Here is a 19,750-nt window from a genome sequence, read left to right on the forward strand (position 1 = left end):
GAGTCATTTTGCCAAACTGGCTATCTTAAACCAGAAGGTTGACTCTTGTCACTTGATTGTGGAAATTGAATGGACCAGAAATAAGAATTTTCAGGACCTCTGTATAGTTGCTGGTTATTTCAGTCTGACTTCTAGTTTCCTTTAAATTTGGATTTCATCTCTGATATATGGATCCTGTTAATGAAAGTCATGAAAACTATAAAACTTCAAGTGTGTAGGTAGATGCAGCCTGTATAAACAGTTGTAATTAAGTTGTAAGAAATTGTAATTAAGTTACCTTTATTAGAGCAAGTATTAAGTTTGCTTAAATCGTAAAAGGTAGCGAATATTTCATCTTGTTAGGTGGAATTTGTTTAAAGTCTATCTGGAAGACTAAACACAACTCATACTATCCCTTTACTGCCTTTAGTTTAGAAGCGAGCTTTATAACTTAAAGTACATTTAGTTTCTGAAAAATTATTGTGAAACTGGCATTAGGGTCTGTGATTCTTGATCAAATTTCATTTGGTTTATAATATATATATGGTCCTGTTTAGTTGCCTTTAGTGTGAAATCTGCAAGTCAAATTGGGTTCTTTCTAGCTTGTCTATTATTAGTATGCTACGATTTAGTCATGAGTATTTTTATTAAAATTCATGGAGACATCACGGACAATAAACGGAAATTCACGGCCCCATGACCTGTCCATGACTTGTACTATAAATACCCCTGACTAAATCTTATCTGGGGAGCCTCCAGAGGGGGATCTCTACTTGGGGGTGTGCCTGAGGGGTCTGCTGATCTGGGGAGTGTGGGGTGGAATGGGGCTGAGCAACAGTTGCTCTGGCTGCTGCTGGGAGTGCTGCCGGGGGCCGCTGAGCTGTGGCTGCTCCCGCCGTCCCCAGGACCACTGCTCAAGCGGTCTCCAGGGTCGGCTTCAGAAGTCATGGAGCTTGTGGAAAGTCGGGGAATCCATGACTTTCCACGACCTCCGTGACAGACACCGAGCCCTAGTCATCAGTAATGAGTTCTGGAACTTAACAAATCACCTAATAAAGCAATCTGAGTCAGGAAAGAATCCAGCTTGTTCTTTCACAAATAGTTCAAGGTTAACATGGTTATAACATAGTAAAAACACCCTTGTCACCAAAGTAGTAAGCAGTTTTGATTTTAATACCTACTAGGAACAGATCTGATTAATAAAAGGGCCTATGTATGTATTCACTGTTCTGACCATAACTGCACTCTTCTTAGTTTAAGTTCACTTTGGTTTTTATTAGTACAGTCAAACTACTTTAGTGTAAGTGTTTTTGTTTGTTTGAATGGTTTCTGATGTGCAAACAAGGATGGATACAATACACTGTCTCTAAAGATGACTGATCTTAATTTTCATGTGAACACTAATCACCTTCAGTTTGTGGAAGAAGTGGTACATTGATAGTAGAAATATGCTGCCAATTTGCAGGCCCTTTATGAAGACAATGCATACCAAACCAAGAGGGATTGACTCCTTGGTACTTAACTGCGGTGAGCTGTATATAAGATTTTGTTTAACGTGGGAAGTCCTTCCATTTGCTGTTCCTGCCAAAATGCCTGTTTTCTGGCATAGATCCCTAATGCTCTGAATAGGCTGCTTGGATGAACAAGAAGAATATTTGGGAGAAAGTGATCAAATTTGTACAGTATGTGCTCTAGTTATGGAGAGCTACCTAGTACACCTGAACTCAGTTCAGGGCTGGTGGGTTAGGAGGACATCTGGAGAGGAGTGTGAAGGGCATATCTTAGTGGGCTAAAACATTCTTGTCTCAAGCTGTTAGAAGGCAATGCTAGGCTTCTGTGCCTTGCTATATGTCTCAAGTTTTTATTTCTCCATTGATTTCATAAGCTGGGACAAGCTTCCATGTCCAGCCGCCTAATAAGCATCTACTGCTTTCTCCTTGACTTAAATCGTTCTCTTTTTTGTGTGTGTTCCTCCACTCCGTATCACTCACAGTAACTGCATCTCAAGGAATATTTTAATGGATTCTTACTGCCAGATCATCTTGTCTGACCCTCTATAACGCAGCCCAAGGAACCTCATCCAATAATTTCTGCATCAAGCCCTTAAGTTGTTTGAACTATAGCATTTCTTTTAGAATGACATTCAGTCTTTATTCAAAGACTTCAAGTGATGGAGGATCCACCACTTCCCTAGATGGGTTGTTCCAATGGCTAATTACTTTAACTGTTTAAAATTTGCACCTTTATTTCTAGTCTGAATTTGTCTAGATTCAGCTTTCAACCTTTGGCTCTGGTTATGTCTCTTTTTTCATACTAGATTAAAGAACTGTTTTAGCAGAAGTCTCTTCCCCATGTAGGTACTTGTAGACTGATAGTCTCCTCTTAACTTTTCTTTCTAAGTAGACTGATCTTCTTGACAGGTTTCAGAGTGGTAGCTGGGTTAGTCTGTATCAGCAAAAATAACGAGTCGTCCTTGTGGCACCTTAGAAACTAACAAATTTATTTGGGCATAAGTTTTTTGAGTCACTCATTATAAGGTATGTGTTTTAGTCCTCAGATTGTTCTTGTAGCTCTTTTCTGAATCCTTGCAGATTTCCGCAGATTCTTTTTGAAGTGTGGACTCCAGAATTGGCCACACCATTTCCGTAGTGGTCTCACTAGTAACCATATACAAAGGTAATACACTTCCTGTTTACCCTCTTAGTTCTGGCATTGTACTGGAAGCTGAGATTCAGTTGGTTATCTACTGTGACCCCAAAGTCCTTTTTTGGAGTTACTGCTTTCCAGGATAGTCTACCATCTTGTAAGTGTGACATACGTTCTTTTTGTTCCTAGGTGTGTGAGCTTGATTTGGCTGTATTAAAAACCCATTTTATGAAGTGGTCCAGTTTCGTCTGTATAACTGACGTGTCCTATCATGATTGGACACTCCTCCACTTTAAGTGATCTGCAGGTTTTGCTAGGCATGATTTTATAATTCCTCTAGGTCACTGATAATTACTGAATAGCATTGGGCTGAGAACAGATACTTGTGGGACCCCAATAGAAACACTTTATTGGTTGAAGATTCCCCATTTACAGTTACTTTTTGTGATCTTTCATCAATTTGCTCTTAATTTACTGTGGGCAACATTGACTTTGTATAATACTAATTTTTTTATCAGAAAGTCATGAGGGACTAATTCTAATGCCTTACAGAAATCTAATTATATTAACACAGATACTTTCGCAATCAGATTTGTGATGTCCTAAAAAAATCCAGGTTTGTTTTAGCTGTATTTTCCATAAAAACATTAATTATGCTACCATCTTCTAATTCTTTACTGATTTACATCCCATATCAGTCTTTACATGATTTTGTCCAAGTTCATTTTTAGGGTACTTGGCTTGTAGTTACCAAGATCATCCTGTTAACTCTCTCTGATATTACCTTTTTTCAGTCTTCTGGTACTTCCCCAGTGTTCCAAGAATTTCTAAAAATCAACATTAATAGATGAGAGAGTTCAAACAGCTCCTCAGCCACATCTTTTAATAATCTTGGGTATGAGTTATCAGTCTTGCAGATTTAAAAATGTTTAATAGTGCTGTTTAACATCTTCCCTAGTTACTGATGGAATAAAGTATTTCATTAGCACTGTGAGATATGAATACATCATCCTGCTTTTTTGAATACAGAACAGAAGTATTTAATTCTTCTGCTTCATCAGTAATAACTTCAACATCCATGTCTCACGTCAAACCTATTCAATTGCTAGGATTTTGTTTGTTCCTGACATATTTAAACAATTCCTTCTTACTATGCTTAATTCTACTGACCACTGAATTTTTTAGTGGTAACCTTCAGCTTCCCTTATCAATTGTCTACAGTGTCTGTTGCTTCACTTGCTGTGTATTGATTTTTTTTAATTGAGGCCTTCATTTCCCCTTGGATTTTAATGAACGAAGCCTTCTTTCATTTTTTTGAATGTAATAGAGCATGTTTAAACAATTCAAAGTTATTTACAATCTTATGTTTAAATATGTCCTCCCATTTGGTTTTGCTCATGTATTTTCAGCTTTGGAAACATGCATTTTTTTAAAACACCAAATATATATTTCTATTTGACATAGCAAATGAAATTAGTTTGATCTCTTGAACCTAGGCAGCCATCAATTTAATTTGGTAGTTTAATCTTTGCATCATAATATGGTCTAGTATAGAATTGCAATCCGCTTGAAGTAATTTTGTTTTTTAAAAAGCTTTCATGTATAAATCTAAGGAACTCCAATGTTGTTTTACACATCATAACATGAGACCTCTAGTGTATGACTGTTAGATTGAAATAGGGTGGATTGATCTTAATCAGCTACTTAAATTCACCATTGTTAATCTTGATTTAAATCAGCAGGAAGGAAACCTTGATTTGAATAATTTAAAAAGTAATCTTGCTTTGCATTTGGGCTTTTTTTAGTTACCTTCCTAAAGGCTTAATTCTCAGTGGTTGGTATCAACGTTTGCAAAGAAATTTAGCCTTTACACGACATTTGTACTGCTTCTTTCTAGAAGGGAAGGTACACTGTGTCTATATACATTTGTTTAAGCAGTTGTCTTAACATACACTTCAGATGCTTGATTTTTTTACGTTTGGGTTAGAAAATGGTGACTGACGCATTTCTTGACTTGATTAGTTTTTACTTTTGATTTATGTCCAGTTACATTTGTCTGGAAAAACTCAATTAAAAATACACAGCAATAGCATTTTAAAAACTTGCTTTAGTGAACTTTTCATTAGTGAAATAAAACTACCTTAAATATGCTGGATACATAAGAAAAATTTAGCAAAACATGTTTTACATTTAAAACTGATTTATTAAACAAAGGAAATATTAAATAGTTAGTGCTACCTAGCATTGTGTTCAATCTTGGGTGCCCAATGAGCAGTGGATCTGTGACACCTTGATCTGATTCAGGGGTGGTCAAAATACAGCCCGTGGGCTGGGTCTGGCGCATCTAACATTTCTGTCCAGCCTCCTCTGCCCCAGCCTGGAGCCCCCTTCTGCATCAAACTCCCTCCCAGAGCCCAAACTCCTCACCCTCTCATGCACCCCAACACACTGCACCAGCTTGGAGCTCCCTCCTGCACCCAAACTTCCTCCCAGACCCCACACCCCCTCCGTTAATATAGTAGAAATGTGTGGCCCGTGATGACTTACCAAAATTCATAGCGTGGCCCCCCTGCAAAAATTATTGCCCACCCCGTATGCGATTGTACTTTATTGCTACAGATCCTGAGTGGGGTCCGCCGATCAGCCTTTGGGCAGGTGACAGCCTTATAGGCTTTTGCTGGAGCAGTCATAGAAGGAATTGAGGCATGTGTAACTAGCACAAACTTGCCTGACTCAAAGTAGTGGCTGTTAACAGTGAGGAGTACGCCCTAGTTGCTTACTACAGGTGTTGGGTATTATTTACTGCTAAGAGTTTTCCTGTTACCCCAGGGAAACTTCCCCTTAGAATACCAATTACAGAATACTAGGTATTTTACCTAGTTTTCCCCAGGGCTGAATGATGGAAGGTACAGAGTGCTTGATTTCCCTCTCCCCCTCCACCCCCCCCCCAAAAAAAACCTCCCCCCAAAACAAAAAAAACCCACCATTGTATTGTGGGATACTTAAAAATGGTTTTTAAAAAAAGTGCAGCCAAATGTTTTATTTTCCACCTGCACTGGGGAAAAAATTGTCTAGGACTGAATCATCTTGGCTTGACCTGAAATAAAGACAGTCTCAAGTGTCACGAAAAAATCAACAGACAATTATTTTGAAATATCTGAAATGGTGGATAATGGAAGCACAGTATTTGAATGTCTTGTATTGGCAACACTCGTGCAACTGTTTGATTGAAATACCTTTTTGCCTGACATAGATAGGTTCCAAGTATACTTTTCTATAAGAGAACCATCACAAGCAGTAGGACACTTCTCACATTTCTTAGCTGTTTGCTGGATTCATTGCTGACTTCAGCATTTACATATATTTAGCATTTGTTGTATGCCAGTCTGGATCCTACTTGATCAAATCTGATTTCCAGTTAAACTAGCAATTTATTTCTTGAATGTACTTCATAGACGTGTTTGAATTTATTGTTACACAGGTAGCAATGAGTAACTTCTGATCTTCAAAGAAGGTAATATACGCTATTCTCTGTGCACCGCAGTGGAAACTTCATACACTACTGCTAGAGGGACCTATCGGACGTAACTCTCGGCTGTACAGAATGTAACTAAAATTTGGATACCTAAAACATAGTTTTGTGTTTAAATGTGACTTGGAACAAGCATGAGAATAGTGATGTATATGAACTTAATCCAAAACACCTTCAATACCACCAAGAAAATAGCAGCGTGTTCTGCAAATTCTCAGCATCTTTCCTTAGGATTTATCCCACCTAGAAAGTCAAGTGTACAAAAAACTTCATAACAGCCATCTAAATTATGAAAGCTAGACTTTCAGCATAAATACTTCAGGCTTCTGGTTTTGATGCCCACATTACCACTTGAAGTTCTATGGCTTGTGTTTATGCAGGAAATCAGACTAGATTAAGATAATGGTCTCTAGCTGTAAAAACCTAGGTATATTACAATTAAGTGGACCATGTAGGAACGCAGAAACGTCATGTTTTTAATGTTCTCCCAGATAATGTCATAGCTCTGAGAAATAAAATAAGGTAAAACAACTGAGAAGGTTCAGAGTTAAGTCTTTGGGCATTAATGCAAAAACGTATCCATTTGACTTCAAGGTGGCCTAGAAAAATGTTTGTTCAGTATTCAAAGCAGATGGTTTCATGCCCATAGTTGTTGACTAGTAGATAGTATTCTACCTCACAAACTCAGTGATACAAGTTGACATGGTGGGAAGTATTCATTCGTCCGCCTCTAAATGCCGCTCTTGATGCAATCAGTCAAAACATTGGAATCTTAGACCATACTTTTCTATAGCTGCTGCTCTTTTTTGACCAGCAAAACAGTTGAGTGCTGGATTCTTACATTATGGTGTCATCATCTGCCCCATTTCCCTACCAAAGTTTGCTACCTTGTGGGGAAGGGAATGGGGCTGCCCCTTCTCTTTCACTGTCCCCCTTCCACCATCTCTTGGCAACTTCCTTGCAGAGATCAGTCTTGGGCATAACTTTCTGTGGATGCTTGGTAGATATATTACATCCACCAAAACTTGTGTATTTTCTTCCCTTCCTCTGGCAGAAAGCTAATCTCTGCAAAGAAATCACGGGTGCTGATTCTCACCTGGTATAAATTTCCATAGCTCCATTGTGAAGGTATGGCAATGATCTACACGAACTGATGATCTGCCCACAGGTATTGGATCTCCTAGATGTGTAAGCTTTCCAGTGTGTTACCTTTCAGTACTACTATCCTGAAATGTCTTATGTTCTCATTTTCTTGAGCTGTCTTTGCACCTCTATGCTGGACAAGAGATCCTTAAGCCATTTTCTGATTTGCTCTCTGAAACACACTTTTTACATATTAGAAACTAAAATGCCTTTTCTGTTTAACAGCTACTTGGTCTTGGAAAAAATTTTGAAGGAGAAGTAGTTAAGGACATTGAGGTCAATGGTAATTGGGACAAAATACAACATGGTTTTACAAAAGGTAGATAGTGCCAAACCAACCTGATCACCTTCTTTGAGAAGGTAACAGATTTTTTAGACAAAGGAAATGCAGTGGATCTAATTTACCTTGATTCAGTAAGGCATTTGATACGGTTCCACGTGGGGAATTATTAGCTAAATTGGAAAAGATGGGGATCAGTATGAAAATTGAAAGGTGGATAAGGAACTGGTTAAAGGGGAGACTACAACGGGTCATACTGAAAGGTGAACTGTCAGGCTGGAAGGAGGTTATTAGTGGAGTTCCTCAGGGATCAGTTTTGGGACCAACCTTATTTAATCTTTTTATTACTGACCTCAGCACAAAAAGTGGGAATGTGCTAATAAAGTTTGCAGATGACACAAAGCTGGGAGGTATTGCCAATACAGAGTGGGACCGGGATATCATACAGGAAGATCTGGGTGATCTTGTAAACTGGAGTAATAGTAATAGAATGAAATTTAGTAGTGAAAAGGTGCATGGTCATGCATTTAGGGATTAATAACAAGAATTTTTGTTATAAACTGGGGGCGCATTACTTGGAAGTAACAGGAGGAAAAGGACCTCTGAGTATTGGTTGATCGCAGGATGACTATGATCCGCCAAAAAAGCTAATGTGGATTTGGGTTGCATCAGGCGAGGTATTTCCAGTAGAGATAAGGAGGTGTTAGTACCATTATACAAGGCACTGGTGAGACCTCATTTGGAATATTGTGTGCAGTTCTGGCCTCCCATGTTTAAGAAGGATGAATTCAAACTGGAACAGGTACAGAGAAGGGCTAATAAGATGATCTGAGGAATGGAAAACCTGTTTTATAAAAGGAGACTCAAAGAGCTTGGCTTGTTTAGCCTAACTAAAAGAAGGCTGAGAGGAGATACAATTGCTCTCTCTAAATATATCAGAGGGATAAATACCACGGAGGGAGAGGAATTATTTAAGCTCAGTACCAATGTGGACACAAGAACAAATGGATATAATAAACTGGCCATTGGGAAGTTTAGACTTGAAATTAGATGAAGGTTTCTAACCATGAGAGGAGTGAAGTTCTGGAATAGCCTTCCAAGGGGAGCAGTTGAGGCAAAAGACATATCTGGCTTCAAGACTAAGCTTGATAAGTTTATGGAGAGGATGGTATGATGGGATAGCCTAATTTTTGGCAATTAATTGATCTTTGACTATTAGCAGTAAATATGCGCGATGGGATGTTAGATGGGGTAGGATCTGAGTTACTACAGAGAATTCTTTCCCGGGTGTCTGGTTGGTGAGTCTTGCCCACATGCTCAGGGTTTAGCTGATCGCCATATTTGGGGTCAGGAAGGAATTTTCTCCCAGGGCAGATTGGCAGAGGCTCTGGCGGTTTTTTGTCTTCCTTTGCAGAATGGGGCACAGATTACTTTCTGGAGGATTCTCTGCTCCTTGAAGTCTTTAAATCATGATTTGAGGACTTCAATAGCTCAGACATAGGTCAGGGGTTTGTTACAGGAGTGGATGGGTGAGATTTTGTGGCCTGCGTTGTGCAGGAGGTCAGACTAGACGATCATAATGGTCCCTTCTGACCTTAAAAGTCTGAGAGTCCTCAAAGTCTGAGAGTCCTCCTCCGGGATTGCCCTTGACTTCCTGCTCGCCCTCCCACAGTACTCCAGTAGCTTAGACACACCTTCTAAATCTCCACCAAAGGAATGAGACTTCGGGTTTACCCCTTCAAGGGGCCATGTGATAGGTGTAGCATATAACACAGAATTCTAACGTACACAGTCTGAAACCTTTTTAAAAAAATAATAAACCCTCCATGCATTTCTCTGCCGCAGTTTCCTCTCCACTAGAGGTGGCTGAAAAAAGGAATTCCTTTCTGTGAAAATGTTTATATTTTTTCGGAGCTTGCTTCTGAAGCAGGATGAAATGTCTAAAAGAAAATATCCATAGAAAGGGATTTCGGGGTGGGAGGGGCGGACCGCTTATTTGTGAAACTGACTAGAGACTTCCAGCCTGTTTGCAAGGAAGCAAGAGAGCCCAGCCATTCCTTGCCAACATCCCCAACTGGAGCTAGAGAGGTGCTATGCCTCTCTGTCCCTAGGAGTTTGAAGGGAGAGGGAAAGAAGCAGGGCACGGTGGTGCTGGGCCTCTCTATGCCACTGGGGGTGGGAGGAGGGATCGGCACTCTGCTGTGCTTCAGAAGTTTTATTGGATTTGTAATAGATTCAGCAGACTACTTCACTCTACTGAACTGGCATTTGCTGATGAAACTAAGCTTCAGCAGAAAATTCCCAACCAGCTCTACTCTACCACTCCAGAGTTTTGTGTGGTTTTTTGGGGGGGGAAGGGAGTGCAGGGGCAAGATTCATGGTCCTCTGTGGGATGCAGGATCCTTCTCCTGCTGCTTTCTGAGTTCTCTTCTCTTCCAAAACATAGGGCCTCTCCCCCTTGGTCAGGTGGCTTCCTCTGACCTTGGCCTGTCTGTCCCCTTTCTTCCTCCTGCTCAAACTTCTGCCTGTGTCATGATTCGTAGAGCCCTGCAAATCTGCAGATATTTGCAGACCATGTTTGCAGATCGTGGATGGGATGCGGATACAAATTTTGTGTCTGTGCAGGGCTCTATCTATAGGTCTTTCCCCATTAATCTTTTCATAAACTTTTTGCTTTGTCTGTATGTCTTTCTCTTGCTCTAGTAACTTTAAATGCCAGTCCTGGGTTGAGAAGGTTGGGGAGAACTGATTCTACTGCTGACTTCAGCCAACTTCCTTAGCTAATCTATTATCCCAGGGTGCTTAATCCTGAATAGACAGTCACTGAGTTCTAACATCCACCAATGTCCTTGATCTGGCAGAGATGTGACAGCTCATGGTGCATACGCACACAGGCATTCATAATACAGCAGTTTTCATAGTAACTTCATAATATCAACTGTTCCCAAATCATTGCAGCTTCACTTCAGCCTAACTGCATCTGATGTTCCAAGTTTTTATACGTACATGATAAGTAGAGGTGGCGCTTCACACCAGAACTCTTGAATGGGACACTTGAATTTTGAGTCTGGGTTGAAATTTTGTAGCTCAGGGCTTACCTCTAATTGCAAAGGGTATGGTATACTTCATTTGCACTCAATCTGTTTAGTTGATATGTGTATATGTTCAGAATAAAAGGCATAGAGTGCATCACTGGAGCCATGCGGACTGAACTGTCTTTCTTCTAGAAGGATGGAGTATTTTACCAGAACGATTGAAATGTAAATTGGGTAACTTAAGTTGTGTAAAAAGAAAAGGAGTACTTGTGGCACCTTATAGACTAACCAATTTGTTTGAGCGTAAGCTTTCGTGAGCTACAGCTCACTTCACATTGAAGTGAGCTGTAGCTCACGAAAGCTTATGCTCAAATAAATTGGTTAGTCTATAAGGTGCCACAAGTACTCCTTTTTCTTTTTGCGGATACAGACTAACACGGCTGCTACTCTGAAACCTGTCATTAAGTTGTGTAGGAATGGTCAGAAAAGATACTGAGTAAAAATGTCTTTCTGATCCAGTTTGCTTCCTGTGTGAGTGTATTCAGAGTAATATGCTTATTTTACTGACAAAGGTAGGGTTTCTTACTTAGCTTTGTAGATCTAACACAGCTAAAGAAAAGTGACCTAGATTCTCTTCTAGAAGATTTATATAGAGGGTCATATTTTCAAATCTGAATGCTAATGTTAGGAATCTAATCTGTGCACCAAACTTCAGGCACCCAGGTTGAAAACCAGGTTGAGTAGACATTAGGGTCTTCCTTACTATAGTATGTGATGCACAAGCCATTAATAATCAGATGTCATGGTGAGTTTGCAGCACTTGTTAGTTACAGGTGGGTTTTTTTTTAAATCCAGTTCAAATTTACTCAACTAGCCACATAAATGGAATTTCAGAAGGTCACTCGGGTGTTTTAAGAGTTTAACTGTACTTAGTCTGAAGGCAAAATTTTCAAAAGCACTTGAACTATAGTGCCACTGATTTTCAATGACACGTAGGCTCCTAAGTTGTGTGTCTGAAAAATTTTACTCCGTCTCTGCAGCTTGTCCCTCTTTTCTTAGCTGCCTTCTTTTCACTCAGGAGTTCACCAAACCACACTGATTTAAGGATTAATTTGGGATTCTGTGGTGGGTACTCTTCATTAGTAAAAAATTGAATTTAGCCTCCTTAACTTCAGTAACAGGAGGAAACATTGCATTTTCACCACTTGCATTTTCTCTTCCAACTTTTAAGTTCAGTTTTGGATCGAAAACAATGACTTGTACATGAGAGGTGCACAATGACTTGTGCATGAGAGGGGTTTCTCCACACCTATGTTTACCTCAAGTATTCAAACACAAATTCTGCTATGAAAGAGAATCAAAGATTAGTTTATTTTATGGCAACATGTGTTCTCTTAAAAACTAGTAATATACTGTATAACAATATATACAGTCTAGCTTCTTGAGCACTCACAACTGTTTCAAGCTTTGTTAAATAATTCTACATAAAGCACTTAATGTGTATATGCCTTCACTTATATGTACAAAAGGAAAGTAAGTAGGCTTTAGAAATGCATGTGTAAGAGGCAGGATGGTTCAGCTAGTGTTCATTTATTCCAACTGTACAGTCTGCTGCTTGATGGATCTGATAGTTATATTGAGGTTTTGAAATAACCACTTGACCACCAAACTATTGGTGGGAATGCAACCTATCAAGTTCTGCAGAATTTTTCTTTAAAATAAAATTCTAGACCTTGCGTTGGGAAGGTAGACTTCCAATTAGGGCTGTCAAGCGATGAAAAAAATTAATTGTGATTGATTGCACTGTTAAACAATAAGAGAATACCATTTATTTAAATATTTTTAGATGTTTTCTACATTTTCAAATATATTGATTTCAATTACAACACAGAATACAAAGTGTACAGTGTTCACTGTATATTTTTATTTTTTATTACAAATATTTGCACTATAAAAAACAAGAGAAAGTATTTTTCAATTCACTTAATACAAGTACTGTAATGCAATTGCTTTATCATTAAAGTTGAACTTACAGATGTAGAATTACATAGTTTTATTTTTGAAAGCAGTTATTTTTTTCTATGTAAAACTTTAGGGCCTACAAGTCCACTCAGTCCTACTTCTTGTTCAGCCAATCGCTCAGACAAAAAAGTTTGGTTACAATTTGCAGGAGATAATGCTGTCCGCTTCTTGTTTACAATGTCACCTGAAAGTGAGAACAGGCATTCACATGGCACTGTTTTAGCTGGTGTCACAAGATATTTATGTGCCAAATGTCCATTCATACTTCAACCTCCATTCCAGAGAACATGCGTCCATGCTGATGGAGGGTTCTGCTCGATAACGATCCAAAGCAGCGTGGACTGACACATGTTTATTTTCATCATCTGAGTCAGATGCCACTAACAGAAGGTTGATTTTTCTTTTTTGGTGGTTTGGGTCCTGTAGTTTCCACATCGGAGTGTTGCTCTTTTAAGACTTCTGAAAGCATGCTCCACACCTCTCAGATTTTGGAAGGCACTTCACATTCTTAAACCTTGGGCTGAGTGCTGTAGCTATCTTTGGAAATCTCACATTGGTGCCTTCTTTGTGTTTTGTCAAATCTGCAGTGCAAGTGTTCTTAAAAGGAACAACATGAGCTGGGTCATCATCTGAGACTGTTGTTATATGAAATACATGGCAGGATGCAGGTAAAACAGAGCATGAGACATACTGTTGTCCTCCAATGAGTTCAGTCACAAATTTAATTGACACATTTTTTTTAACAAGCATCATCAGCATGGAAGCATGTCCTCTGGAATGGTGGCCGAAGCATGAAGGGGCATATGAATGTTTAGCATATCTTGCACGTAAATAACCTTGCAACGCCAGCTACAGAAGTGCCAGTGCCATTTCTCATGTTTAGGTGACATTGTAAATAAGAAGCAGGCAGCAGTATCTCCAGTAAATGTAAACAACGTTGTTTGTCTTTGCGATTGGCTGAACAAGAAATAGGACTGAGTGGACTTTGTTTTATTTTTGAGTGTAGTTACGTAACAAAAAAAACTACATTTGTAAGTTGCACTTTCAAGCTAAAGAGATTGCACTACAGTACTTGTATGAGCTGAATTGAAAAATACAATTTCTTACCATTTTTACAGTGCAAATATTTGTAATAAATATAAAGTAAGCACTGTTCACTTGGTATTCTGTGTTGTAATAGAAATCACTATGTGAAAATGTAGAAAAATATGCAAAAATATTTAATTTCAATTGGTATTCTATTGTTTAACAGTGCTATTAATCGTGATTAATTTTTTTGAGTTAATAGTGTGAATTAATGGCAATTAATCGACCATCCTACTTCCAGTTGTGTGGTGGTACAGTAATGCCATCATTACTCTCTCTGAAAGAAGGCTCCAATGCTTGTGCTGTTGCTCATAGTGGCTTTTTTACCCTAAGCAGCAATCTAGTGAAATTAAAATAATCTTTTTACTCAGAGTTGCACTAGTTTAATTTAAATTGTGATTATTTTTTTAACTAATTGTTAAACTAAGCTTTTTCAATTTAGCTTAAAGCTATTAGTACCAGGGGTAGTCATAGGTGGACTGCAGGCCAAATCCGGACCTCCAGACACTTTTGAACGGACTCCAAAATCTTTTTATATACTTTTTTTTTTAATTATTTTCTCTGGAATCTTGACCTGGCCTATTCTTTGACCAGGACATTCGTACCTTGACAAAAAAGAATTGACATTAGGATCAGGTTTAAACTAAACTGAAATATGTCCACACCAAGGTTTGCACTGTTCAGTGGAACCTAGCTAATCTGGTGCTAGTTTGTATGCAGGCCAGGCCATAGTAATAAAACCCCTGAGCAACTACATCAGTGGGTAAAATATGAATGTAGATCAGAGTTCTTGGCTTCACTTTGCTGTTGCTTGGGGAAAAAGCTATAAATCGCAACAGTCAGGCAATCAGCAGTTTGCAGTGGAGGGAGGACTAAAACAAAACAGAGGCTGAGGGTGGGATAAACTAATTAAGACACCCCTCGCTCTCATCTGTTTCTTGCAGGATCTGGACGCAGGCAGGCAGAGACTGTCTCATCCAGAAATCAGGGAGGGATGCTGCACATCTAACACCCAAAGGCTTCCATGAAAGACAGACTTCTCCTCTCCCGCACACTGCAGGCAGGCTCTGGGGTGCTCTGGGATACATTCTACTTAATCTTCCTCCCAACAGCTGGAAGTATGGGTTGGTGGGCTGAGTTTCTCACTGAAGTTTTTGTTGGGCCTCCACAATAGGTCTTGTATTGATCTCTGAGCTGTAGCATACATATCTAGTTAATGTGTGTCTTGTAAACTTCACGTCCCAATTTTCATATCTTGGAAATAGATAGTAACAAGTCTCAGATGGCTCATTAAAATAAATCGCTAAACAGAAGGAAAAGTTTAACTTTTTCAAAGACACCTTAACATTGTAGAATTTCAACACTTGAGAGCCAAAGGTTGTATTGGAAGCAGAACTTTCCGAGGCAGACATTTATGATCCTGGGGAGCCTTGCTTATGTAAACTGATTTACTTCAAAGATTGACCCATTGAAACTGGGCTTTTTATGAAGTGAAGATGCAACTACTGAATGAGCTAGTTTTAAGTGAATTACAATAATCCTGTTGATATATTTTGCTAATAATATAGAACTATTTGTTCCTGTAATATTAAGATTACATATACACTCCACCTTCCTTATAACATACATGAATTTAGATTGATTGATTTTATGGTAGTGCCTTTCTTAGTCTAGAAATCTTCCCAAAATAATTCTGTGAGCTGAGTCTTGTGAGTGATGCCGTAGACAGTGGAACCAGTCCTGCACTCTTCAGTAAACACAAAATTCCTGCATTGTAGAGTAGAATCAGTTTCACTGAGAGCGAGTGTTGGCCAAGACCCAACAAAGGTTATCTGCCTCTCAAATGTAAATGCTATTGGCTTTTGAAACTTGCATGTGAACGCAGATGCTAGACCTCTATCAAAGGTCTTAACAGCCCAAGTTTTTGTATGGACCACAAGTTCACAGTCCCCAGATGGTAGCACCGTACAAATATGAGTTAATACTATTCAGTCTAGATAAAAGAGGTTGTAATAAACATCAATTCTGCTCAAATACTGACTTACAAAATAACCTTCTGTTCAACACTAAAGGAACCTTCCATTCTAAAATAAAGCTATCATCATCATGGTTAAACAAATTCTAGAGTGGGATAGAAACTGGCTTAGGAACTTGATCTTCCATTACTACCTGTGGCAGGCATTTTGCTTGAGATTTATCAGCCTCCATCCCCTTTCTTCAAGCATAGGGTCAGATACAAAAGTACTAACTTTCTTTTAAATGTACTTAGTCGTACATGTTCATAATGATGCAGTGCTTTAAATCTTGTGTGCTTTCAGAATGATGAACTTTGCTTTTTTTAAAAAGCAAACAAATTAAACTTGTTCAGCCTGATGTCTTAATGGTCTTGTTTAAGTTGTTTTAAACTGGAATGCCATTCTTTCTGTGCCACTAGTTTGTTCTTTGTTTACATTAGACTGCGTTTCTTGCTTGCAGCTTTGACATATAGCTTCTTGAGAGGACAGACTTATATAACATTCACTAACTCATAACTATTCAGTGGTCTGAATTTGACCGTAGGAGAGGGCCTTGCAGTAGAAAGCTGTTTTTGTCCTGCAGTCAAAAGAAGTAATACATAATGGCTTTCATGCAAGCGATTGGGTGGCCTACTTGCAACTAAGTCCCAAAATAGCTTGTTTTGGTTCGAGACGCTGCAATGCATCTGAGGGCTGCCCTTGCTACCCTTAGGGAAAGTCTTAAGATCATGAAAAACCCCAATAGGAGTCACTGTCAGATAATCTAGAATATTGTATACACAAAAATTACATTAAAAGAACAACATTAAGGTTGCAAAGTCAAGCATGCATAAGCTAGTAAATGTCAGAATTACGGTTGCTTGTGCAACCTTAATTAGATCCCCCTGTGCATACGTACTCTGATATAGTCCTTAATTACCTGATCAATTTTTTTCCATAGGACCCCTTCTTCATTCAGTGTACAGAATGGACAGTGATCAGTCAATGAGCAACTATTTTGTTTTCTCCACATTGTTCATTGTGTGGTCCCAGGCCCCTGTTTTGTCCTTCCTATTCAAATTCTGCTCTATAGACAAAATTATTAACTTTCTTTGGAGATTTCTCTGTGGCATTCATCACTGTTCATCCTTGTGGAGCACTCAAAGACTAATGAATTTATTTTCAAAACCCCATTGTGATGTGAGTGGGGTGATGTTATCCCTGTTTTATAGGCCTACAACCTGGTTTTTGAGAATGATTTTCAAAGTATATAGCACGTAATATGTTTAAGACAGAGCTCCCATTGACTTCAGTTGCCATGATGAATGCTCAGCACTTTTTGTAAATCAGACCCCATGATCGGAAGTCAGACAACCAAAACATGAGGAATACCACACAATTAGTGACCATCTGTGAAAAGGTTGATATAAGTGACTTGAATAGAATCATATAGGAACTGTGTGACACAGGCAGAAATAGAATTCAGTTCAATTCTCCAGGACAGTTCTTCAGAGAATTCAGTTATTTTCCAGCAGTCCCCTGCCTCATTCACTATATGCCTTCCAGTTTCTTCAAAAAGGGAAGCAGGGGTTCTATAGCCAACAGTCTCCTTTCAGTATACACCTCTGAATCATCTCCAGGGCAGGTCCATCCTGTACATTGAATGGGAAGGGGGGGCGGGTCTCTAGCATATGATCATGCAACTAAAGACTATATAAAAGCGTAAGCACAAGGGAGCTGAATTAAGGTTTTATGTAGTCTTAACTCTGCAATTTCCAAACTTTGAGTTCTTGACTTTTCAACATTGATGTTCTTTTAATGTAGATTTTGTGTGTATGTATCTTCCTATCTTTTAAAAAAGCAAACCGAAAAAGCAGAAATGCCATGTGCTATATTGATACTCATATGGGTCATCAGCAGGGTTGGAGCCTTTAGATACACAGCACAGACCTCTGCTGACCTAATGGCAGTAAATGATAGTAATGGTAGGTAGTCCTCCTCTGTGTGGACCAGCATGAGAGTGGGATAGAGAGTGTCTTTCAAATATTTGCTGACAGCAAATGAACGGTGAGACTCAGGAATAATGGGCTCTGTTCCAGATTTTAGAGAGGGAGTGTTCTTTACAGGGCTCACTTCCTGTCTACCCCCGAACATAACCTCTTTTGTCCCATCTCCTCCAGCCTGTTACTGTTCCAGTCCTTTCTCTTTTCTATCCCTGGCTCCTCATTGTAGTACTATTCTGCTCAACTAGCCAGTCCCAGTCTCCACTGCTCAGGCTTCTTATTTCAGTCCACTCTCTGTGCTCAGTAAATCTTACCCTCATCCCTCCAGACTCCCAGACCCAGTTCTCCTCTTGTGTCCCAGCTTCTCATGAATGTCTCCCAATACCTCTTTCTTCCTGTCTCACTGGTTCTCCATTCCAGTTTCCTTGCCCCATCTAGTCCTCCTAGGTTCATCGGTCCAGTTGTCATCTATTCTGCCTTCATATCAGGTAGTTTACTCCTTTAGAATGTCTGAACCCAGCAGGAGAGTCATTGAGAGCAGAGAAGAGACAAGTGCCCTGCCCTCAGTTAAGGTGTCCAAACCTGGACCCAGAATGGCCTGCGGCAGCTCAGAGCTGAAAAAGCAGGAAAAGTCATCCTCTGCCCTGGGCAGAAAAAGGCCCAGTACAGATGCATTTTTCTGGGAATTTAGCTGCTCAAATGTAAGATGATGCCACTGAGTGTGTGTGAACTAACTTTTATTTCTAAGGTTTATCTTTGACCAAATATGGGAAATTTTTTCACAGAGATGGAAAAAGGTACATTTCTGACACACAGCCCACCTTGCTGCCACTCCCTGCTTCAAAAGATGGAGACTAGAGCTTTCCAAGGAAAAGTACATACGTTTTCCCATGTTAAAAGATTATTTTTCTCTAGCTTTGTTCTTGGAAACAGCTGAAGAATTCTGGCTGAAATTTTCTCAAAAATTCAGCCTGAGGCAAACACCCAGCATAGAAACCTTCAGACCAAATGATTCAAGTTTGGTGAAAGTTATGTGCAACTGAAAAGAGGGTCCTATAATGGGAAGTATCAAGCAACCTTAATAGGCAGTGGTACCAACTGCACATAATTTATTCCTTCCATTAGGGAGCTGGAGAAGTTAATCCAGTTCCCTTCCCAGCAAAATCTAAAGTTTTGAAGAAAATAGACAAAACTTTTTGGAATCCTGGCTATTTGGACATGGGGAAAGACCAGTAGGGTGTATATTTAAAGGAAATATAAATCTAGCTATAATGTGCTTTTGTGATCCTATTTAAGGTAAAAGATGACAGTAGTAAATGACGAGTACAGTAAGTGAAAAGACCTAGTTTCTCTTGCTGCAAAATTCATTAACTGGGGTGTGGGTGGGGGAAGGGAGAGACTTCAGTTGCTGTGTATATAACTGGGGCTGGGTTCCTGTTTGACCTAAAGTCTGTCTTGATGCAGCAGCACAAGCCAGCGAGGAGACTGTCATGTTTCACCGTGAACGCAGCACATTTAGGCGTCAGGCAGTACGGCGCCGGCACAATGCAGGGAGTAACCCCACCCCTCCCACATTGCTCATCGGATCGCCCCTCAGGTATGGTATCTAAATATTCCACCATCTTTAGCATGCATGCAGCAGACTACATATTTCCCACACCCCCTAGCATTTCCAAAAAGTACTTTCCTTCTCTCCTCACCTTTAACCTTTTTGGGCTGTCTCTGCATGTCTTTGGACTAGTTGAATTTGTGCATGTGTACGTGGCACTTTTTCCCCCACAATGACAAGGTTAGCCTATCTCAACATGGCACATGTGGGTTTAGATCAACCACAAAACAAATGAATGGTAACAAACTGACTTTTACTCAGTTCTTTCACTTTAATTTTGTGTCAAAACTTTAGATACTTTAAATTTCAATCATAAATAAGAAAATGTTAAATCAGCATCTCTTTTTTCTCCCAAGGGGGAAGAGGAGAATAGGAGTACCCACACTTCTCAGGGACTGTAGCGGGGAAGAGATCTGCACCA

The 19,750-nt window shown here is 39.4% G+C and overlaps 1 protein-coding gene across 3 annotated transcripts in view; it reads left to right on the top strand.

Moving 5' to 3' along the window:
* PCNX1 (pecanex 1) overlaps nt 1-19,750 on the top strand; it is a 122,619-nt gene that overhangs the window by 26,619 nt on the left and 76,250 nt on the right. The window contains exon 7 of one of the 3 annotated variants that reach the window (XM_073348507.1): nt 19,185-19,317. The exons of the other annotated variants lie outside the window; for them this stretch is intronic. Within the exon in view, the coding sequence (XP_073204608.1) occupies nt 19,185-19,317 (133 nt within the window). The remainder of the gene's footprint in view (nt 1-19,184; nt 19,318-19,750) is intronic. 3 annotated transcript variants of the gene reach the window in all.

The sequence above is a fragment of the Lepidochelys kempii genome, chromosome 6, assembly GCF_965140265.1.
Source record: "Lepidochelys kempii isolate rLepKem1 chromosome 6, rLepKem1.hap2, whole genome shotgun sequence".
In the NCBI taxonomy this organism is placed as follows: Eukaryota; Metazoa; Chordata; order Testudines; family Cheloniidae; genus Lepidochelys; species Lepidochelys kempii.